Source organism: Pan troglodytes, chromosome 13 (genome assembly GCF_028858775.2).
Source record: "Pan troglodytes isolate AG18354 chromosome 13, NHGRI_mPanTro3-v2.0_pri, whole genome shotgun sequence".
NCBI classification, from domain to species: Eukaryota; Metazoa; Chordata; class Mammalia; order Primates; family Hominidae; genus Pan; species Pan troglodytes.
In genome coordinates, this window is record NC_072411.2 from 110,055,351 (window position 1) to 110,079,652 (window position 24,302).

The 24,302-nt window shown below is 44.1% G+C and overlaps 1 protein-coding gene across 4 annotated transcripts in view; it reads right to left on the reverse strand.

Annotated features, from left to right (window-relative positions):
- Positions 1-1,971: 1,971 nt before the first annotated feature.
- The window catches only part of PLEKHM3 (pleckstrin homology domain containing M3), a 218,883-nt gene continuing 196,552 nt past the window's right edge, over positions 1,972-24,302 (reverse strand). Inside the window, exons 8-9 of one of the 4 annotated variants that reach the window (XR_010149857.1) lie at positions 8,885-9,158; positions 7,592-7,656 (exon numbers count right to left, since the gene is read on the reverse strand). Coding sequence is in view for 3 of the 4 variants with exons in the window: in XM_001140597.7 (XP_001140597.2) it covers positions 8,981-9,158 (178 nt within the window). In the remaining variant the exon portion in view is untranslated. Of the gene's footprint in view, positions 9,159-24,302 lie in introns of all 4 variants that reach the window. The other 3 variants (XM_001140597.7, XM_016950390.4, XM_016950392.4) reach the window with 3 other exon arrangements.

The following is a 24,302-nucleotide window of genomic DNA, read 5'->3' on the forward strand; positions in this document are numbered from 1 at the left end:
AATGAATGGGAGCATACAGAGCTCTCCTTTTAGGCCAGCTTAGTTGCCTGCAGCCGCGACCTGGACATTTCTATTCACTAATGCTCTCTGGCAATGAGATATACTGATAAATACATGCTAATCACACCCTGGAAGAAAATAAAAGGGGTGTAAAGGTAAGGCTTTATGCAAACAATTGCAGTCCATGAGCAGCAAGTTCTAAAGTGCTGTGACTTTTAGGAAGAAGAGAAGCAACAGCTGTTAACTGCAGGGCAGCTACCGCGGTTCTTCCTTCCAATTCCTCTTGGCACTGTTCCCACTGTGGACCATCAATACAGCAAACAAATGTTTATTTCAAGGCAACTTGCTTCGTTTAAACTAGTGGTTCTTCACCTCCAGAATGCATCGGGTCACCCAGGGAGCTTTTAAAAAATACAAATACTCAAGCCCCATCCGGAGAGATTCTGAGTCAATTGTCTGTGATGAGGCCCGGAGATTGTGCTTTTATTTCTGTGTTTCGAATGCAGGAACCATAGATTTAAACCATCATCTTGAGCCGTCATCAAAGAACAGGACATGGGAAACAATTAAGGGAGATTCAATCATCCTCATCTCCTGAGGATAAGAGATGAACAAAATAGTGTCTCTTTCCACGGTTCTGACACATTTTTGCCTATCTTCTCTTTGATGTCAGAACTTCCTGGAGTTATCCAGCCTTGCCAGTTTCCTACAACTGGGGGAAAGCTAACCTGTCCTGTGTGATTCATCTGATTATGAATCCAGGCTCTGACTACATCGTATGTCTAGTTTGGTTCAGTGAAACATTAACCCGTTTCTCTTTATCGTGGATTGTGGCAGGTTTCGTGTGACGATGAAGTCCAGTTATTTCTTGGACAGAGTGGGTGTGAGCCCAGGCCGATTTCCTGAGGGTGGAGTGGGAGGGGCCGGGCATAAACTTGTTTAGGTGTGTCTTAGGGTGTAAGGCTCAGGGTTCATCTTGGTAAATGTTTTACCAGAAGAACCTTTTCTAGTCTCTTTTCCATGTCTTCCTTTGGGAAAGTGAGTTTAAATGGAGCCTTCTAAAGGTTCCAAGTGGATAGTTGTTGTACCCCTGGCCTTTTGAGTGGGTGAGGGTCAGCCCAGGCATGAGGCCCTGCAGATATTTCTGATGTTTCTCAACTCCCAGAGAGCTGCCGTTTCGAGGAGGAACAGTTTTTCTTTACTCTCCACTCTTTGCTCCTTCTTTGCTCCCAAAATATGGTCCCTGAAGGAAGGACCAACGCTTTTGCCTAGCTGGCCACCTGGCACTTGGCCATCTAATTTGGAGAGTGCAGGAATGGTGAAATGGAATCAGGGCCAGAAGGCTTGGGGAAAAGCTTTGGTGGGAGAACATCCATGCATGAGCTTTGGCAGCTTTGTCTTGGAACTGAAAGCAATCATGCTTAGATTCAGCAAATAAGGCCCATGACACTACACCTGCATCTTTTTAAAAGTTACACTACATTTTTCATGAGCATGGAAAGGGCTGATGAGAATATTGTAGGTTGATGAATTGTTTTAAAAGTCTATCTGTAAGATACTAGAGATAATTTAAAAGTGGTTCTTTTTTTTTTTTTTTTGAGACAGAGTCGTGCTCTGTCGCCCAGGCTGGAGTGCAGTGGCACGATCTCAGCTCACTGCAGCCTCTGCCTCCAAGGTTCAAGCAATTCTCCCTGCCTCAGCCTCCCCTGAGTAGCTGGGATTACAGGTGCCCACCACCATGCCCGGCTAATTTTTGTATTTTTAGTAGAGAGGGGGTTTTGCCATGTTGGCCAGGCTGGTCTCGAACTCTCGACTTTAGGTGATCTGCCTGCCTCGGGCTCTGCGCCTGGCTGTGGCTCATTTTCAATAAAGCTCAAATCTTGACTTTGAATTAATATATAGGGCTCACCTTGGGCTTTCACCACCCCCTCAAGAGCAGTATTTTAATCAAGTTGTTATGAGAAAGGAAAGTATTTTCTGCATTGTTTATTGAGAGAGAGAGAGAACTTTATACATTAGGAACTGGTGCACTTAAATTATGTGACAGATGACCTTAAAAACTAGAGGTATTGTCAACAATACAACTTCAATTTTATATTATTACAGTTACTGATATTTTTAAAATAATGTAAACAAAAATATAGATAAGTTATGCCAAAACAAAAGGTAAAATCCAAAAAACAGAAAGAACACATATATAAGTTAGCACATTAGCTACTACAAATAACTCAACACAAAGTGATATAACAGCCCAGACCCAAAATTTTAGTCATTTCTGTACTGTGTTGAGCAGATACAAGAAAAAATGGCATAGACCTGACCCAGGAGCTAGAGAACAAGTTGTGCAGCAGAAGTTTTTTACATCACCATGTTCAATACTCTCCATTTGCAACCTAAGCATTTTCGCTCCTTTAAAAAAAAAAGTATATATATATATTTTTAAAAGAGATGAGGGTCTCGCTATCTTGCCCAGACTTGTCTTGAACTCCTGGGCTCCAGTGATCCTCCCACCCTGGCCTCCCAAAGAGCTGGGATTACAGGTGTGAGCCACTGCAGCCAACCACTTTCCCTCCTTTGACCGTTCCTTCTTTTAGCTACTATTTCTAAGAAACAGATTTAAAATATATATCTTCTAGGGTAGGCTAGTAGCTATTCACAGTAAGATTCTACTTCTTTTTTTGTTTTTTGAGATGGGTCTCACCATATTGCACACGCTCCTGGGCTCAAGCAATCTACCCACTTCAGCCTCCCAAATAGCTGGGACTGTAGGCACATGCCACCATGCCCAGCGTAACAGTAAGATTCTGATAGGTGACCAAAGCTAGAACCTAGGCCTCCAGCAGCCAAAGCCTAATTTGATGGCTCAGTGGACACACAAAGCTAATTTGATAGCTCACGCCAAACAAAGAGACATTTTTATCACAATTTATCTAAGAGGCTTCCCACTTCTTATTTGGAAAACAGGTGGCAAAATAAAAAGAAAACCTTTGAAAGGTGAAAGATAAGAAAATCCTTGTGTTTGTGTAATTTTGAACCTGAAAAGGCTAAGTTCACTGACTTTACAGATTCAATTCTGGATGGCTGGTTTTTATTTCTCTACCCATTGGCCTTGGTGACATCATGACATTCCCCTGAGTTTGGTTAATGAAAGCAAACAAACAAATAAAAAGAGCGATTGAAGAACAGCATAAAACAAAGTGAAAACATTATGTGGTTGCATCTTTTGCATTTCCTGGTAAAAGTGCTAATGGCACTAAGAAGCCAATGTTTGTACCATTCTACTTTAACGATGTGTTTCCGACATGATTCCCTTTACTCCTGACGTTAAGGCACACCAGGCTGAACAAGGTGAGAGTTCTGACATGCATCATGGAATGCACAGGCTCCAAGAGCATCTATATGAAGAGTAGCCAGCAGGGAAGAAGCAAAGGGATCCAGATTTAGTTGAAGGGTCCTGCAGGTTTCAAGTGGTTCAGACTAGACTAGAAGCACGAGACAGTACTATAAGGCACTCCTACAGGGACAAGAGACACAAGGGAAGGCCAACATGGAGAAGGAGCCACAGGCCCCAGCTGTCCTCTAGCTGGTTTATTAGCCATGAGGCCTGCCTCTGGGCTGGGGCTCAGAACTAGGGGCAAGAAAGATCCAGGGAAAAGAGAGAGGCTGGTTTGCAGCTTCACGGCCAATAGAAGGGAGCCCTCCTAAGAGTTAGGAGTTGCTGTGAGTTGCTGTACGTGCCTGAATCTTCTACTCTGGGCAACAACCAGCTTCATTTAACGTCTGGAACTTCATTCAAAGTCTTGTCTTTCTAACAAGACGAGCAGGCAGTGGCTTCTCTTTTCACAGGGAAAATCCAAAGCAAAACAGCAGTTGTCTCACTTGAGTTTAGCAATGCTTTCCATCACACCAGCGGCCACTTTACGAGGACAGTGCCACAAAACATGATCATTTGGAACTTACTATTTTTTTTTTTTTTTTGAGACGGAGTCTTGCTCTGTCGCCCAGGCTGGAGTGCAGTGGTGCAATCTCGGCTCACTGCAACCTCTGCTGCCCAGGTTCAAGCAATTCTCCTGCCTCAGTCTCCCAGGTAGCTGGGATTATAGGCATCCACCACAACACTTGGCTAATTTTTGTATTTTTAGTAAAGAGGGGGGTTTCACCATGTTGGCCAGGCTGGCCTCAAACTCCTGACCTCAAGTGATTCACCCACCTCGGCCTTCAAAGTGTTGGGATTACAGGCATGAGCCACTACGCTCAGCCTAATTTTTTTATTTTTAGTATAGACCTGATTTCACCATTTTTGGCCCGGCTGGTCTCAAACTCCTGACCTCAAGTGATCTGCCTGCCTTGGCCTCCCAAAGGGCTGGGATTACAGGCGTGAGCCACCAACCTGGCCAAGTGGAACCCACTTTAAATAAAACTGACAACTACCGGTATAGTTAGGAGGGTATCCCATACTCTTGTCTTTTACCTAGAGTTTAACAATGACTTGGATTTTCCCTCAGCCATGCACCCATTAAAACGCACTAAGGAAAGACCCTTGAGTCAGAGATTTTTGAATCCAATGAAATTAGAATCGTCTACCAATAAGGAGACTACTGGGTGCTAGACTTAACTGTCGAAACACCGTTCCACATGACAGAAATCAACACTTGTCTGTTTACATTAACTGAGCAGAGCTTAGTCACCCATCACTGGATTCGACCTCGAGCAGACAGCTCTACTTGACTCAGGGTCAGAAGAGTGATACAAGGTGTGCAACATATGAAGCTCCTAATGCCCATCACTAACAAGTGACACGGAGGCAGGGGAAACAGAGAGTGCCGCTACCGATTCAGGTCACGCAAAGGACGGAGGCTCTTTCAAGGTCTTGCTCCAACTTCACATTTTCACATTATTTCAGAGTAAGAAAAGAAGTGGTGCAGACAACTCAAGAAATAAAATGGGCAAAAATTATACACATCTCTATTTACTAGGAGAAGTAAAAAAATAAAATAACCCCTGTGTCGAAACCAGGCAGTATTGGAATCAGGAGGTGAAGATCTGTTTCATAATCTAGTGATTTCAAGAGAGTGTGTCAGATCAACGGAGATGAATAATTGTGCACAAACACACGAGCAACAGCATTGGCTTGACTCTAAAGGAGGACCAGAATGTGTCTCTACTTCCACTGCTAACGCCCCTCTGCAGAAAATGTTCAGTGTGCGTGGCATCGTGCTAGTCCCACCTGGATATACTAATTTATGGACGGCCTTTTGTAGCCAATGGGTAGAGAACAAACTCCCAGGTTTGGAAGCCAAGCCTCTCTCTGAGGAGGCACAGAAAAGAACTATCCGATGTCCACGTTCAGCGTGTACACACAACACACAGAGACAAAAACAGAGGCCAGGCTCCGTCAGAGGACGCACTCTAGCTGAGCAAAGGCTGCATTCGGCAACTAGGGTGGTGTAAACACCTTGGATCTCACTGCAGCCGGAAGGAAGTCACGGCATAGTCCCTTTTCAGGAGTCTGAGGGATACCACTTGTGTTGCAAACCACAGATCCCAAGTATTAGACGTAGTCCCTTCTTGGTGGAGGCCTACTCTAGAAGAATCAAAAACCGATGACCCTCTCAGCGAATCCGATGTTAAAGCTCCTAACTAGGTGACCCTTTAGCACTACAGACGTAAAAATGACTCTAATGCACTCCCTAGAAAAGGCAGTGAAGCAAAGGGGGCCGCTGAGAGTTTACATGGTTTTCATATAAAGAGGCTTTTAACTTTGGAAAAAGCGGGCCTGGAAAGAACACTACCCCCATTCCAGTTGACTGCTTTTTAAGTACTTTGTGGCCTTCCTGCCGCGGTGCAAAATGAGGTCTATTTTAGGAACTGGCTTCTTTACTGCGGGGTTAGATGCCAACATTTCACCAGGGTTGGACGATCTCACACATGAGTTTCTGGCACTTTTAGGAGGGATTTCCTCAAGTGATACACTAGGGAATGAGCCTTTCAGCAAAAAGCGGTTCCCCGGAGTCAGTTGCCAGCTCCAGGAGATTAATTGGCCATTTTTTCATATGTTTTATGTGCAAGATATTTAATATGGGATGAAAAATGGAACACGAGGAAAAGCAGGTATTAGTTTGGTCTGAAAGAGGTGGTAATCCACAGATTTGCTTTTGTTTCGACAGTTTCTAAGTAGTGGAACAATTACCTAACAGTGCACCAAGTAATTTGTTAGAGTTGAAAACAGTAAGGGCGTTCATGTGCGCCGAGGTATTCTGGGCTGAAAACAGCAATTTTGAATTTTCATGGCAGACCCAACTCCTAAGCTGGCTCCACTCTGTCCTATCAGATTTTGGTGGTGGTGGCAGAGAATGTCATAGGCCTGTGGCTGGCACCGACCAAGCTGTCAGGGTTGTACGAAAAGGAGAGGAAACAGGAGTGCTGGACATGGACCCAGCTCTGGGTAGCTGATGGTGATAACACATCGATTTTTTGTTTCCCTTTTGAAAATAAGCAGAAAATGATGTGGGTGGAAAGTCCTCCTTAGGAGTTCACAGGGACTGCTTGTATTTAGCAGGGCCCTCTAAATGGGGACTGGTGAAAACAAAGATGTTTTGAACAGGGATCCAGAATTTCGCCCTTGACTCTCGGCAGGTATGACCCTGGGTGCCTGTGAGCTAGGAGAGGAAATTCTGTATGCAGGGCAAACATGTTACAAGGGGAGGAGATGGCACTGCACTTCAGGTCTCCAAATGCAGTGTGCTAGGAATGGCCTCGCTGACAGTTGGAATCACGGATACATTAATTACAGCGAAGGCAAAAGTAAGCTACAGTGACAGGGAGCTGGGGGCGGAGGGAGAAGGCACTTTGCCATGGGAGCACATCTGTTTTATAATAAGCAGGTCTATAATTCTCTTGTGAAAGATCATGTTCTGCTATCTTCTCTGAGGCTGGAAAATATAAATACTGTATTTTACCAAGAGGAGGAGGAAAGGAGATGATCAAATTTGTTTGCCTGTTGCCAAGTGTTTGAGATTTTCCACCCTTTTTCTTTTGTGTGCAACATTCTCTTTAACTAGAGTGGGGGAAAAGTCAACCTGCTTTTCTAAGGGTAAAAGGCACCGTCAGGCGTCTCATGAATAGGGCCCTGGCCTTTTAACAAGTTTTCAAGCCTTGGTTGCGGCTACTGTATAGTCAGAAAATAAATGCATGCATGGTGTTGAGCTATTAAGGTGAAATGTGTGGTCTGGGGCCAAAGGAACTGGTGTGGGTTGAGAGGTAAAATGCTTACATCTAACTGCACAAAAGTCAGTCTGAAATGTCACATCTCTAGAGGGATGGAAGTATCATGAGTTGGGGTCTTGGGGAAGCGGCGTGTGGGGGAAAGGAGCAATGGGGTTGAATGTACCAAGTATGTTGTGAGCCACTGATCCTAATAGCAGCAAAACTACTAAACCATGAAGACACAGAAGGCATCTGCTCAGCGCGAAAGCTACAGAATCTTCTCATAAAGTCTACTGAGAACTGTTCCATTATAAACATATTTTCTTGCTCTAGGGAGAGTTAAGGGGAAGGAATGGGAGCTGTCAGGGTCCCAGGGCTGTCCTACCTGCCGTTTTGGTCACAGTGACTGCCACGTGCTCTTCCAAGGGCACTGCAGCTGGAGAACACTACCTGCCAAATAGCAAAGCAGATCTCTTTCTTACTCCTATTATTTATTTTAGCACTCTTTGTTTTACTTCAAGGTGGCAATTATATATGTGTGTGTGTGTATATATATATTTATTTAAATAATATTAGATCTAATTCATTAATTATACTTGTAAGTTTGTATTTTCTTAATAGTCCAAAGTTGGTATTTTGAAGTTCCACATTACTCTGATTTTTTAAACAAAAAAAATGAGAAAGCAAGAATGGTCACATTGACAAAGGTGGAAATGAAAGTGCAGGAAGAACAACGAGAAATAAAGCACTTAAAATGAATAGGTAGGAACTGCCTCCACAGGATTCTGAGAAAAGAAACTAAAACGACCCTCTTTGGGAATATACTTACTAGATAGCCTTATCTACCAGTCTACATGCCGATGTCTTTAACAACCACCCCAGGACATTTCCTCCGGCCAGCATCATGAAAAAAATCATAAATATCAACCATGGGCACCCGTTGAAAACTGTTAAGAAAGCCATGTGTACAGCCTGGAAAGCACGGTGGAGCGTCACATCATTAGGTGGGTGATGGGATTCGTACCGGCAAACAGACCGACAACACGCAGTTATTGGTCGCAGAGGTTTCTTCTCTTCTCAGGAAAAAAACTTCTGAGATTAACTTCAAAACCAGAACCAGCCCTCCTCATAAACGAGGGGTGTATGCTTTCTGTCAGAGGGGGCTTGGCTCCTGTTTCCAGCCATCGGCTCTGCTTACGTGATTCCCCGCCTCCGCAGGAGGAACTGAGGCGGGAGCGCCACGGACACCAGGTCCTGGAAGGACCCAGCAGTCTCTTGTGTTTTGAAGGTTTTCTTATGAAACAGATGATGATGGGTGCCTGCCTCAGTTACCTCAGCCTCTGTGAAGGCTAAAAATAAATAACACAAAAATAACCTAAAGCACTGTTTTGTGCAGGAAATGCTTCCTTTTGTGTCTTGGGTAATAAAATGTACCGAGAGACAGAGAGAAAAAAAAAGTCTGAACTATAAAGCATTGTGTATACCACGTTTTGTCTGGGAGCAAGCAGCTGAAATTCTTGGCTAAGTGTAATCCAGCTATTGGTAGTTTCTCGAGCCACAGAGGTTCTGTGGATCGTCTGGACAATGATGTACACAGAGCATACGTACAGGACGTATAGGTATTTGCGTATATATAAATAAATATATATATCTATATCTAGTTGAAGAGGATACATACTCTTCTTCCAAAGGGGTCTAACTGGCTAGTTAGGAGGCCGCTCTGGGGCGGATGGATTGTTGATTGGTGAATCCCTGGCCTTCGGGTCGGCTGGAGTCAGGTGTTCTGGTAGGACAGCTCGAACATGGTGCAAGCCTCCTCTAGACTCTCGTCCATGTTCAGTCTCTGCCAGAAAGACTTCTGCTTCTTCTGCAGCTCTCGGCGAACACACCTCGGGCAGGGGACAGACTTTTCTTTGCATTCAGAATGGAAAACGGCTCCACAGCTTTCACACCTGCAAAAGTCAACCATGGATATGATGAGCAAGACTGAAGCCAGCAAGACACAAATGGGAAGCCCTGTGGCCTCGGGTGCAGCTGGCGGCACAATCTACTGTTCTGGACAACCCTGCCAATGGGAAGGGAGATGACTCACTGAAATGAACTGTTTGTTTTTCCAAAATGCTCAAGGTTGAATTTCACTTGAAAAACATTTTTGCTTTTCTGATCTGAACTAGGGCTTATGAGTGGGGGGGGAGTCCGCAGTCACCCAGCAATTCTGGTTATAGTGACAATGGACAGAACACCAGAAGCTCTCCATTGAGAAGGGAATTGGCAGTGACTCTAGAGTGAAATGACAGAAAATGAGAGGGGAGTGCCTCATGAAAACACTCGGCACACCAGTGACAGCCACAGCGTTACATCCGTGGCGAGGCAGCTTTCTACATCAGTTAACACGAGCTAAGTGGTTCTCTGTTAACTAGTTGCCTTTATTTGACAGTTTGAAATGATAAAATGACACATTTTCATTTTCTGAATGACATCCTGTGGTCTATGAAATCTTGTGAGTTTTTTAAAAATTAGGAAAAAACTCCTACCTTTGTAAGTCTACCTTTATAACATGAGCGTGAACATTAAAGTAGGAGACAGTGGGGAAGAAAACATTTTTCAAACAATATGACAGATATTGTAATATGTAGAGAGGAAACATTCCAGGTGGAAGACTTGTTTGTTGTTTGGCTTGGTGGAAGCCTGCACGGGAGTCTAAATAACTTGTTTTTACAGCGAAGTTTTTATTTATTTATTTTTTTGGAGATAGGGTCTCACTCTGTCACCCAGGCTGAAGTGCAGTGGTGTGACCTCAGCTCACTGCACCCTCTGCCTCCTGGGCTCAAGTGATCCTCCCACCTCAGCCTCCCGAGTAGTTGGGACTACAGGCACCCACCACCACACCTGGCTAATTTTTGTATTTTTAGTAGAGACGGGGTTTTGCCATGTTGGCCAGGCAGGTCTGGAACTCTTGACCTCAGGTGATCCACCCGCCTCGGCTTCCCAAAGTGCTAGGATTACAGGTGTGAGCCACTGCATTTGGTCTGCAAAGCTTTTAATAATGAGTAACTGACAAGCTCAAATACAGCTGCTCCAGTGAGTGGTTTGCCGATATGGACTGAGTTTTCATCCTTCCACGAGGGTAACAGGCAACTTTTACCAAGTCCTAGGAGCCCAGGGAATTGCACCTGTGTAATTTTGTTCAGCCTGCAGCATTCAGGGAGGGTCCAGAACTGACTGGGTTCGAAGAGGGTTGCGAAGGAACCAGTCCTGAGGGCTCAGCCTCAGGCTTCTTTTGCTTTTTCCACAGCGTCTTGAGTTTCAGTGCCGGGTGCAGGATGGTCTTGGGGGCATTATCTCCTAGTCTGCCACTGACCCCACCACCATTCAGGACCCAGAGGGCTTAGTGAAAGGAAGATCTTCCTACCCACCCTCATACCTTGGAGAGGAGGCAGTGACTTGGATGGAGACACACTGTTGCGGGGTGGGGGGTTGGAGGGGGGAGAAAGAGAGAGTGTGTGTGTATGTGGGTGTGTGCGTGTACACCTATTCCAGCAGAGGCACAGGAAGACAAGACTTCCTGCACCCAGCAGCTCTACCCCCAGCTTGGCTCTCTGGGTCAAGTGAAACATACAGGTGGTGAGGCCAGCCAGCAAGGAGCTTCGCATCAATTCCTGGCTGTGTGACTGCTATGAACTGAACTGTGTCCCCGTTAGTCATATGTTAAACCCCTTACCCACAATGTGACTATATTTGGAGATACCGTGCTTAGGAGGTAATCAAGATTAAATGAGGTAGGCCGGGCATGGTGGCTTATGCCTGTAATCTCAGCACTTTGGGAGGCCGAGGTGAGCGGATCACCCGAGGTCAGGAGATCAAGACCAGCCTGGCCAACATGGTGAAACCCCGACTCTACTGAAAATACAAAATTAGCCGGGCGTGGTGACGCATGCCTGTAATCCCAGCTACTCGGGAGGCTGAGGCAGGAGAATTGCTTGAACCCGGGAGGTGGAGGTTTGCAGTGATCACACCACTGCACTCTAGCCTGGGTGACAAGAGCAAAACTCTGTCTCAAAAAAAAAAAAAAAAAAGATTAAATGAGGTCATGAGGGCGAGACCCTGATCCAAGCTCATAAGTGTCCTTAGAAGAAGAGCACGGGGAGCTTGCTCTCCCCAACTCCGCATGCCTCAGAGGCAGCGCCCTGTGGGGACATACACACTCCTGCAAGCCAGGAGGAGAGGCCTCTCCAGAAACCAACCCTGTTGGGACCTTGATCTGAAATTTCCAGCCTCCAGAACTGGGGGCAACACATTTCTGTTGTCTAAGCCACCCAGTCTGTGGTCTTCCGTGTGACAGTCTGAGCAGACTAATGACCTTACGCAAGTCACGTCGCCTTTCTGAGCTTCCTGCACTTCAGTGTCCTTATCAGCTAAATGGAGACTACATAGCACCCACCTCCTGGGGTGCTGCGGGGCTCAGGTAACATCATGGATGCAGTGTATTCCCAGTTCCTGGCCGTGGTGGGAAGTGCTTAGTGAACAGCAAGGACTGCTCCGGCCAGGGTGCCCCCCAGGCTGCCTGCTGCCTTCTGTGCAGCTGCATTGCAGCCTGACTTCACCCATGTCACTATGGAGACCTGAGGACATCTCAGTCAACCCCCTCCTTGCCTAGATGAGAAAAGAGACTCCAAGAGGGCTAGGGATTGCCTACCGGGGACGCAGTGAGTTGGAGACAGAGTTGTGACTGGAACCCAGCGCTCCTGGCAGCCCAGCCAAGGCTCTTACCGAGCACCACGCTGCCGGCTGAGGCCTGGCCATCCCAGCGAGAGCAGGGAGCCATCGCATAGGGAAACGCAGGGCTTCCAATCAGAACACCTGTGTCAAACCACAAATCCTTTGTAGCTGAGTGACAGTGGGCAAGTTACTACTTAAGTTCTTGGTGCTTTGGTTTTCTCATTTGTAAAATGCTGCTCACGGTGAACCCCTTCCTATTCACTGGGTTGCTGTGAGACTAAAATGAGAAACATACTTGTAAGTGGAAGGACTACGCAAAGGCTGTGACGCCGCCCCTCACAGGTGACTCTAGTACCCGTCTCCTTGACACAGGCGCTATCCTGGACATGGCAGGGTCACCTCTAGCATCTTCCTCTTCCCAGCCCCCTCCTCCTTCCAGTGAGGATAAAGGTCAGACCCATGTCTTCTAGAGCCTCTCTCATCTGGGCCAGCTCCTTCCTAGTGGCAATGGCTTTGTCCCCACTGGTCACACCTCTGTAACCTTCTATCACTAAAGTGACACTAATGATAGCTTTATCATATAAATTTCCTCCTTCCAGCCCCCTTTCCCCTGCTGGGTTAGTCAGTGATTTATACACCTAGGGATGTTGCCCCAGGGCAGTGATTGATAAGGAGGAAAAACCCTGGGTTCCTTCAGTACCACTCCCTTATCTCTGCTGATACCAGGCTCCAGTGAGTGAAGAGATTGGGTCTTATCGGATATTTCTGGTGCAGCAAACACCCATGGGGTGATGGAAGAGCTGAGCGCACCTGCTCTTTCTAACCAAAGGTCAGTAACTGAACAAAAAGCATGAGATAAAAAAAAATTAATGATTTCAAAATAGAACTAAGCCCTATTTTCTAACAATTTGTAACCCAGCAGGTATCTTTTAAACTGTAGTATGGATAGATTGATCAATGACTTTCCAAATTCCAAGAATCTATAGTTAATCCCTCCCCCAACCCTTTTCTCTTTAAAGGAAAAGAATAAGGGGAGGAAAAGGAAGGAGAAAGGGAAATTGTTCTCTTACATAAGATTTATGGAGCCCTGTAATAAAAATGTAAAGTTCAGGATAAATATTTACATTAAAAAATGTAATATATGGGTGTGTTCCTCTTTGAGAATAGGATTTTATTTTTTCACTTTAAAAAGATTCATTGGCCAGGTGCAGTGGCTCATGCCTGTAATCCCAGCACTTTGGGAGGCTGAGGTGGGTGGATCACCTGAGGTCAGGAGATCGAGACCAGCCTGGCCAACATGGTGAAACCCTGTCTCTACTAAAAACACAAAAATTAGCCAGGCGTGGTGGCGTGTGCCTGTAATCCCAGCTACCCGTGAGGCTAAGGCACGAGAATCGCTGAAACCCAGGAGACAGAGGCTGCAGTCAGCTGATATTGCACCATTGCACTCCAGCCTGCGTGACAGAGCAAGACACCATCTCAAAAAAAAAAAAAAAAAAAAAAAAAGATTCATTGGCCCACCTGAGTACTCACTGAGTTTCTTGACTGTATTTAAAATATGATTTAGCACATACAACTTTTCAGGAACACATCTTTCATATAAGGCAAATCTACCAATGTAATCATCTCTGCTGAAAATTGCAACAGGTAATGAAAGAGAAATGTCCCTTTGGTGTTCCTGTGTGATACATCAAATGAAAGCTGGTGTCTTCATTCTGAGTCATCCAGTCCAGCGATAAGCAGTTTCACTGCTTGTTGGATGTTGCTGTACATCACAGAAAACAAAGACCAACGTCCTCCCTTCGCAGTGTCTGCAGCTGCAGGGAGACATTTGCTACTGACCAAAGTCATCCAATAGGTTTTTCTGTTTTTTTTTTTTTTCTTGAAAACATTCATTGCTTCATGTTTTCTCATACCTAGGGATCTCAACCTTGGCCCTACTGACATTTTGAGTTATAATCCTTTGATGTGAGGGGGTGTCCTGTGCATCATAGGATGTGTAGCAGCATCCCTGGCCTCTCTCGGCTAGATGCCAGTAGCCATGTCACCCCCTCCTCCCAGCTGTGACAACCAGCAATATCTCCAAACACTGCCAAATGCCTCTGCGGGCAAAACCATCCCTGTTGAGAACCACTGACCTAATCTAGTGGAAAATGCATCACAGAGGGAGTACCCAGGGATACTTACACAGGACCCCCACACTGAATTTGCAAGTGTCACCTGCTGGCTTACGTTCTTACCAACCAATAAGGTCCAGTGTAGTGTACGTATTCATTTAACTTTCACAAGTACGTATTTTAAACACATCATTTGATTAAAATAGTTGAAACCACTAATATTAATATTAACCAGTGATTTCTGTTACTTCTAATGGCAAAAATCGCACTTGCTTTTGCACCAACCTAAATGGAAATCATTTAGAACATCATTTAAGAAGTCAGTATCAGTGACGCAATGCTGTGCATCACTGTCACTCCCTATCAACTCACTCTGATTTTTCTTTTTCTTTTTTTTTTTTGAGACAGTTTTTGCTCTTGTTGGCCAGGCTGGAGTGCAATGGCACGATCTCAGCTCACCACAACCTCCACCTCCCAGGTTCAAGTGATTCTCCTGCCTCAGCCTTCCCAAGTAGCTGGGATTACAGGCATGCACCACTAAGCCTGGCTAATTTTGTATTTTTAGTAGAGATAGGGTTTCTCCATGTGGGTCAGGCTGGTCTCAAACTCCCGACCTCAGGTGATCCGCCCACCTCGGCCTCCCAAAGTGCTGGGATTGCAGGCGTGAGCCACCGCGCCCAGCCTCTTTTTTTTTTTTTTTTTTTTTTGAGATGGAGTTTTGCTCTTGAGGCTGGAGTACAATGGCGCAATCTCAGCTCACCGCAACCTCCACCTCCTGGGTTCAAGCAATTCTCCTGCCTCAGCCTCCCAACTAGCTGGGATTACAGGCATGTGCCACCACGCCTGGCTAATTTTGTATTTTTAGTAGAGACGAGGTTTCTCCATGTTGGCCAGGCTGGTCTTGAACTCCTGACCTCAGGTGATCCACCTGCCTCGGCCTCCCAAAGTGCTGGGATTACAGGCGTGAGCCACCGTGCCCGGCCTGACTTTTCAATTCTACCTAAAAGCCGTCTTGGTGGTGTGTCTTAGTCCCATTTATTTGCTCTTTGGCCAAGAACCTCTGGGCTGTTTCTCTGTGGTATTTTCTGCTTCTTTATGTCCTACCTGGGCCATCTAACAAAGCAAAGCTAAAAGTTTTACATCTACTTCATAAAATAAATTGCTTTTATGCAACTGTGAAGCAGTTAGGTTTCAACAACTTGTTTTTTTTTTTTTATGAGACGGAGTTTCACTCTTGTTGCCCAGGCTGGAGTGCAGTGGCATGATCCCAGCTCACTGCAACCTCCGCCTTCCGGTTTCGAGTGATTCTCTTGCCTCAGCCTCCGAAGTAGCTGGGATTACAGGCACCTGTCACCATGCCCAGCTAATTTTTTTTTGTATTTTTAGTAGAGACGGGGTTTCACCACGTTGGCCAGGCTAGTCTCGAACTCCTGACCTTGTGATCCGCCCGCCTTGGCCTCCCAAAGTGCTGGGATTACAGGTGTGAGCCACCGTACCCTGCCGGTTTCAACAACTTCTGCAATAAAAAGGAGACCAATACTACTTCAATGGGGTACTTACTACAGAGAGTAGACCTCAGCTTGAGTGAGGAGCCCCGAGTCCTTGGCGCAGGTTGGCCTTGGTGTCACAGGGGTCTTGGGTAAGTTACTTTAGCTCTAAATCTCACTCTCCACAGAAGTAAAAGAGAAGCTTGGGTTAATCTAAAGTTTCTTCCAACTTGCAGATTTTGTGCAGGATTTGGGGGCCGGGGGAGCTACTCTGGGTTGTACTCTCCTCTCTCCAAATTGTCTTGCTCCAAGGTCTGTGAGTTAATGAGTAGGAACGTAGTTTTGGTACCTCCCCCAGAGAGTCTCAAACTCATAAGCTGGGACTGCATGAGATGAACCTTAAGATGTAAAGCATTACTTTTTATTTCATTTATTTGCATTGATTAATCAAGCTATGAAATAGCTTATGTGAACTAGTATATATAGCTCTGACTCAGGAATTTGGCCAAAAGGAGCTGAGTTTGCCCCTATTTAATAAAATTTCAATTAAAAATTAAGGGTTCCTTTTTCAGCCTTCTCCCAATCCTTATCAGTGCCTCTTCTTCCCAAGGGAAAAAAACATAATTGTTAAATGTTGTCAAGTTTTTTTGGGGGATGGGGATGAGGAGGGCCAGCTAGAGATGACAGCCATTTACCAGCCTATGTGGAAATATGTTTGTGTTTTAACTGTTGGGACAGCTGCACCAGAGTTAACTGGGTGCATGTCAACACTGGATACCCCACAAGACATGGGACCAGGAAGGGAGGACCAGAGTTCGACTTCTGTGGATGCTCTTGGGAGCACTCCTAATTATCTGTGTGTGCCCTGATGAACTGGTCCCCTTCTTTGGGATAGGAGCAGGGGAACATCTCCCCCATTTTGGGGCAGCATAAATCTCACTTTGAATTTCAATAAATGCACCATATGCATGCCTGTAATCCCAGCTACTTAGGAGGCTGAGGCAGGAGAATCACTTGAACCCAGGAGGCAGAGGTTGCAGTGAGCCGAGATCATGCCACTGCACTCCAGCCTGGGCGACAGGGAGAGACTCTGTCTAAAAAAAAAAAAAAAAAAAAGCACCATGGAATGAGACTATATATTTTATGAACAGTCTTTGACCCAAACATTAGCTTACTGACCCATAGCAAGTGAGGAAGAAGTTCATACCCTAGAAATCTAATAGTCCATCACCAAGAGATAGGCCAGACACGATGCTCTTATTGTAGTTATTGAAACTAGGAAAATGGACCTGCTGCAAACTAGCAGAACTAAGTATGTGCAGGGGGAAAAGGTTTGCTTCTCAAATATTATGGCAAAGAAGCAAGAATTCCTGGCTGCAGAGTTTCCTGTTCTGGAATGCTGATGATGTGAGACCAATTAGAGACAGGCCCAATGGCTTTGTCTGCACCCTTCCAGATTCTAGCTGCACACAGGGAGGTCACAGGAAACTGCTAAAGGCCGCTGCCCCGAGTTGAGGTCACTGAAATGCTTCTGCTGTGTTCATGTTGGGTTCTTCTCCTGCTGCATTTTTATTTTTGGCTCAGGCAATGGCCTCACATATTTCACTTGGATTGAAATTCAGGCTTCAGTTTGGCTGGATCTCTGACAAGCAAAAGGACAGGCCTGCAGAGCAGGGCAGAGCCTTGGCTGGTTTCCACTCTGCAGAGCCCACAACGAATGGGGTGGGGCTCAGAAATAAGTGCACGTTATCAGGCATGTGATTGCGGCTTTGCGTATGGCTACTATGCAACGCCCCCCATACAGCCACTACCTATTACTGGTTTTTCCAAAAAACCAAGATTACTTAAATCTCTTAGCTAAGGAGGGTAGTTACTGGATCCTGGTTATTTAAATGTTTTGGGTTGGTGTTTTCTTTTGTTATTGTTTAAGTAAACATAAGCAAACAATTTGTAATTTGCTTGAATAGGAAATCAGCCAATATCATGTATAGTTTATGCTTCCATGTGAGCCTATATGCTATGCATGTACTTATAGACATACACAGGATACTAGACATTCTAAGGTAAAATGAATTAAATATGATTAATAGGATTAATTTAGCTGTGCACCCAGCTAAATTAAGCCATAATTCCAGCACTTTGGGAGGCTGAAGCAGGCAGATTGCCTAAGGTCAGGAGTTTGAGACCAGCCTGGCCAACACGGTGAAACCCCGTGTCTACTAAAAATACAAAAATTAGCTGGCATGGTGGCTAATGCCTGTAGTCCCGGCTACTTGGGAGCCTGAGGCAGGAGAATTGCTTGAACCTGGGAGGCAGAGGTGGCAGTGAGCCGAGATCGCACCACTGCACTCCAACCTGGGCGACAGAGCGACACTTCATCTCAATAAAATAAAATAAAATTACAATAGTTCTCCCTGTTTTTTTTTTTTTTTTTTTTTTTGAGATGGAGTCAGGCTGGTCTTGTTCTCCTGACCTCGTGATCTGCCCACCTGGGCCTCCCAAAGTGCTGGGATTACAGCTGTGAGCCACGGCGCCTGGCCGGTTCTCCCTTTTTTTTTTTTTTTTTTTTTTTGAGATTAAGTCTTGCTCTGTTGCCCAGGCTGGAGGGCAGTGGTGCGATCTCAGCTCACTGCAACCTCCATATCCCGGGTTCAAGCGATTCTCCTGCCTCAGCCTCCCGAGTAGCTGGGATTACAGGCACCCACCACCACGCCCGGCTAATTTTTTGTATTTTTAGTAGAGATGGGGTTTCTCCATGTTGGTCAGACTGGTCTCAACCTCCCAACATCAGGTGATCTGCCCGCCTCGGCCTCCCAAAGTGCTGGGATTACAGGCGTGAGCCACCGCGCCCGGCCTCGAGTTCTCCCATTTTTATTAAGTCAGTCAGTAAGAAAATAATAGATATAATATAATATAATATAATATAATATAATATAATATAATATAATAACTGGAGGTTTATCTGGTTCCAGAGCTAGTAAGCCTATTTGATTCCAGGGTTCTCACGTGAATGTGGCCCCTTTTCTATTACTAGCAACTTGGTCCTTTAAGTTAACACATGCCCAGATACCTGCTAAGACCCAAATCTGGGAAGAACAATTGGTATGTCCTGCAATGCTCTTTTTATCTACACTTTAAGCCCCAGAGTTAATTAAGGAGAGGTTTTCCCTGATGGCAGCCCACAAAGCATTTGCACTTTTAGTTTGTAAACCAAGTTCAGCTAAATACCTTTGACAAAAGCTTTACTTAAATCTTGGCTTTAAAATAGAATGTAAATAAGGGTTAATTAATTCATTTGTTAATTTTGCTACCCTACTGGGGACATTAACTCACTGCCATCTTTTGTGCAAACACTTAATCAGTGCTTCTTGCTAACTTGTGGATGGTGACTGAACTTCTCAGTTATATTCTAAGTATGTGTATAAAATTATAATAGATTTGACCTTGATGAAACAGTTTTCTTGGGATAGGGAAAATGGATATTTCTGATGCTTCTAAGTTTTTATTTTAAGGTTCATCTGGTAATTAATATAATTCTCGAGAAACAAATACCCACCTTGGTATTTAGGAAAAATCTGTTTAATATTAGACAAAGTAAAGGAACTGACGGAGGATTTAAACATTTCTACCATTTCTGGGAAAAAGCTACACTGTATTATAATTGTAGCCATAGAGAACTATAAACAAGATAAATGGTTTTCTGTAGAAATTCCTAAAGTAGTTTAAAATGCCTAAGAGCCAAAGGGGTGTTTAGAATTATCTTGCTACATCTAAGATGAAGGGAGTGAATATGAGATTATTAGGCGAATGCAGATTCAAACAAATGATCTTGGTTTATATATGAACTTCTCATGATTTACCAGTCTACCTTCTTAATGTAAAATTGAAACATTTACCTGCCAAGTTTTTGAAGTAAGCCTTTTAAAAAGAAATAATAATGTAACAGGAAGATACGCACCTAAGACTCTGAATGGGACTCACTTGTATTTAACACATGACATTTCAGTTCCTCAAAGGACTAAGACACTAAGTACAACCAAAATGAAAAAAAAGTCAAGCATGGGTACATTAGAAAATGCATATTAATGTACATGAATCTAATGTACATTAGAAAATGCACATTAATGTACATTAACCTAATGTACATTAGAAAATGCAAAAAGTCTAGAAGATAAGCCCTATCTAACTTTATGAGCAGTGTGATTAGTTGCTTATGAATAAGTTACTGGTTATTGATGTAAATTTAGGAGAAAGGCATTTAAATAAAAGACCTAAAGTGTTTTTGCCATTACTTTAGATTATTCTCCTATTTGTCTCTCTAAGACAATGCTCTTCAAAGATAGTAACCATAATTTTCTAATACTCAATTTATTCTAGGCTGGTGGTGCTCAAAGTGTGGTCCCTGGACCAAATGTGATGCAGCCAAGCCAGCATCACTAGAGAATTTGTTAGAAAGGCTAATTAGTGGCCAGCACAGTGCCTCACACCTGTAATTCCAGCACTTTTGAGAGGCTGAGGCAGGATGATCCTGCCCAGGAGTTCAGGACCTGGGCAACATAGGGAGATCCCATCTCTACAGAAATAGAAAAAAGTTAGCTGGGTATGGTAGTACACACCTATGGTCCCAGCTACGGGGGAGGCTGAAGTAGGAAGATTGCTTGAGACTGGGAGGTCAAGGCTGCCGTGAGCCGTGATGGTGCCACTGCATTTCAGCCTGGGCAACAGAGTGAGACCCTGTCTCTAAATAAATAAATAAATAAAATAAAGGCTAATTATTGGGTCTCCCTCTAGACTTAGTGAATCATAAACTCTGGGCTGGGGCCCAGCAATCTGTGTTTTAACAAGTCCTCCTGGGAATTCTGATGAACACAGAAGTTTGAGAACTATACTTCTAAGTCAATCATTGCTAAAGACAGCAGGGCTCTTATTTTTCATATAATATATTTAAAACAAAAATATGGACTTTGCAAAACGAAAATAGGAGGTGATATTAACTAATGTGGGTTTTGTTTTTTGTTTTAGAGACAGGGTCTTGCTGTTGCCCAGGCTGGAGTGCAAGTGTGATCATAGTTCACTGCAGCCTCAAACTGCTGGACTCAAGGGATCCTCCCACCTCAGCCTCCCAAGTATTAACAGCTAGGACTACAAGTGTGTGCCACCATGACTGGCTAATTAAAAAAAAAAACATTGTTTTTGCAGAGACAAGTTTCTGCTATGTTGCCCAGGCTGGTCTCAAACTCCTGGCCTCAATGGATCTCCTGCCTTGGCCTCCCCATGTGTTGTGATAACAGGTGTGAGCCACCATGCCCAGCCAACTAGTGTTTTTATATAGGGCTTTTCATATCTATTAATATCTTCTCATAACTAATAGGTTAAAATCTAATTTTGCTTTAATTGTAATATGGAGTTGTTCATGTAGTTTTTGGCCATTTGCATATTCTTTCAGTAAATTGGTTCATGTCCTCTGCCCATTTTCTACTGATATTTTACTAATTTTTAAATATATCTTTCATATTAAGGAAATCAATACTTCGTCATGTGTTGAAATTATTTCTCCAAGTTTCCTGTTTATATTTATCTTTACCTATAGAATTTTAAGCGTTTAACACTTTTTATGTTTTTTTTTTTTTTTTTTTTTTTGAGACAGAGTCTCTGTCACCCAGGCTGGAGTGCAGTAGTGTGATCTCGGCTCACTGCCACCTCCGCCTCCTGGGTTCAAGTGATTCTCATGCCTTAGCCTCTCAGGTGGCTGGGATTACAGGTGTGTGCCACCATGCTTGGCTAATTTTTATATTTTTAGTAAAGACAGGGTTTCACCATGTTGGCCAGGCAGGTCTCAAACTCCTGACCTCAAGTGATCCACCTGCTTTGGCTTCCCAAAGTGCTGGGATTACAGATGCCCGGACAACTCTTTATGTATTTAAAAGCATTTTGCTTCCATGGCTTAGAAAGTCCTTTCACACTTTAATATGATAAAAATAATAGACTGGGTGCGGTGGCTCACGCCTGTAATCCCAGCCCTTTGGGAGGCCTAGGTGGGCAGATCACGAGGTCAGGGGTTCAAGACCAGCCTGACCAACATGGTGAAACCCCATCTCTACTAAAAATACAAAAATTAGCCGGGCTTGGTGACGTTCACTTGTGATCCCAGCTATTTGGGAGGCTGAGGCACGAGAATCGCTTCAACCTGGGAGGCCGAGATCACGCCATTGCACTCCAGCCTGGGTGACACAGCAAGACTCCATCTCAAAAAAAAAAAAAAAAAAAAAAAAAATATATATATATATATATAAAAATATATATTCACCACCATTTCTTTCTAGTACATTTCTAGTACTCTGTGGGCTTTATTTATTTTACATTAAAATATTTGATCCACTTAGAATTTATCTTGATGTAAGGTGTACGGGCAGCATTATTTTTCTTTTTCCAAATGGCTAATTAGTTCCCAATTCCTAACATGGAATAATACTTTTTTTGTTCCACCAATTTGCTATGCCACCTTTATCATGTATTAAATTCCCATATTACTTGGGTCTATTTCCATACTTTCTGAATCTTTTTGACTCTTGTTCTAGTGATCTTTGTATCCTTATTCCCATTATATTGTTTTACAATACATTTTTATATCTGATAGAAACAGTCTCCCTTCATGTACATAAAACTTTGAGAAGTCAAATTCTATATAATTCTATATTAAATATACTAGGGAAGTTTACTGCCCCAATCTTTATTTTTATTTTTATTTTTGAGACGGAGTCTCTCTCTGTCACCCAGGCTGGAGTGCAGTGGTGTGATCACAGCTCACTGCAAGCTCCGCCTCCCGGGTTCAGGCCATTTTCCTGCCTCAGCCTCCCCAGTAGCTGGGACTACAGGCGCACGCCACCACGCCCAGCTAATTTTTTGTATTTTTAGTAGAGACGGGGTTTCACCGTGTTAGCCAGGATGGCCTCGATCTCCTGACCTCGTGATCTGCCTGCCTCTGCCTCCCAAAGTGCTGGGATTACAGGCGTGAGCCACCGCGCCTGGCCCCCATCTTTTTATTATAGTTTTATTTATAAAGTTTATTTAAAATGAGATGTACCTGTATAATAAACACCTCAGGTAGTTAAGAACTAATCCTGGCTTTAGATATTGGACGTTCTGAACATCTCAGATGCTTTTCATTTTTATATAAGGATAAAGGCATTGTACAAGTTTGGTGGGTTAAACTAATTAGACTGATTGTTTACATGTTTATAAAATTAGCAAACATGGTTCAATTGTTTAATAATGTATAAACTTTTAATAATTAAAATTACTCTACTTTGCATGAACCAAACATGTATTACCTTGGAAAAATACTGCAATAATGCTTTCAGCCTGATATATATTAACATTGAAGGAGGGAAGAAGGAGGGAAGGCCTGAACAGCAAAGCATGTTTTAGCAGTCCCTTTCATTCAGTGAGAACATTCGTTGGAACTTTTGTTTCCATTCTGCGTATTGGTAAATGTTGGATGGAACCGATGGTCACAATAATAAGAATAGTTCTGCTGCGTACACAAGCCATAAGCTGATATGTAAGAAGTCATTGAAAACCTTATTTTTTTCAACACCACACATACTCATAAGACAGAAATCTGATAGAGAAGGCTAAATAGTAGTATTTCAGCAAAGGAATCTCTCAAAGGGAGCAACAGTCACATTGGGAGGCCAATGTGAGCTTCTTAGGCTGAAACATCGAGCTGTGCTAAGTAAGAACTAAGCTTTTTCTGTTTTATTGAGACAGGGTCTCATTCCATCACCCAGGCTGGAGTGCAGTGGTGTGATCACGGCTCACTGCAACCTCCGCCTCCTAGGCTCAAGCGATCTTCCCTCCCACCACAGCTACCAGTGTAGCTGAAGCTACGGGTGCACACCACCATAGCTGGCTCATTTTTGTATTTTTTGGAGAGATGGGGTCTCGCCATGTTGCCCAGGCTGGTCTCAAACTCCTAGGCTCAAGTGATCTGCCTGTCTCAGCCTCCCAAAGTGTTGGCCTCCTTTGGCCTCCCAAAGTGTTGAGCCACCGCACCAGGGGCTTTTCCTTTTCATTGTCTTTGGGTAGCAGCCTGCCTGAGCCACCTCCCCAGACCCCTCTCTGAGAAAAAGTGAGGTAACAAACTAATGGGGGGGGTTAGCCTGGGAGAAGGAGACTTGAGTACTGCTTGTAGGTATTTTGGAAGTATTAAAGTCCCCCTAACTAGATCTCTCACTTTTAAACAGTATATCTTAAATGTGCTTTCAGGGAAGCCAGAGGAAGGGAAAAGTCATTTTGCTTGCTGCTTTGATATTCACATCATTTCTGTCCCTAAGCCCCTGAGCTGGTGCTTATTTCAAGCACTGCAGGAAAACCACGCTCCACCGAAGAGGTTGTTACCTCAGGCCTCTGAGCTCATTCCACGCTGCCTCCCTCTCTGACTCCTGTGTCTTCTGCTACCAAGGGAAATTTGCTTGTCTCTTTGCAATCTAGAATTTGAAGATTTTCTTTCCAATCATTGATATAAATTGCTTTTCCCCCAGTCTTTTCATTTAAATTTCCTTTCCACCATCAAAGATTCGCTTTCTGGAAAAAAACGTGGAATTTGGGGCGGGAGTGGTGGCTCATGCCTGTAATCCCAGCAATTTGGGAGGCCAGGGCAGGAGGATTGCTTGAGCCCAGGAGTTGGAGACCAGTCTGAGCAACATATTGAGATCTTGTCTCCACAGATAAATTAACCAAGCATGGTGGCGTGCATCTGTAGTCCCAGTTA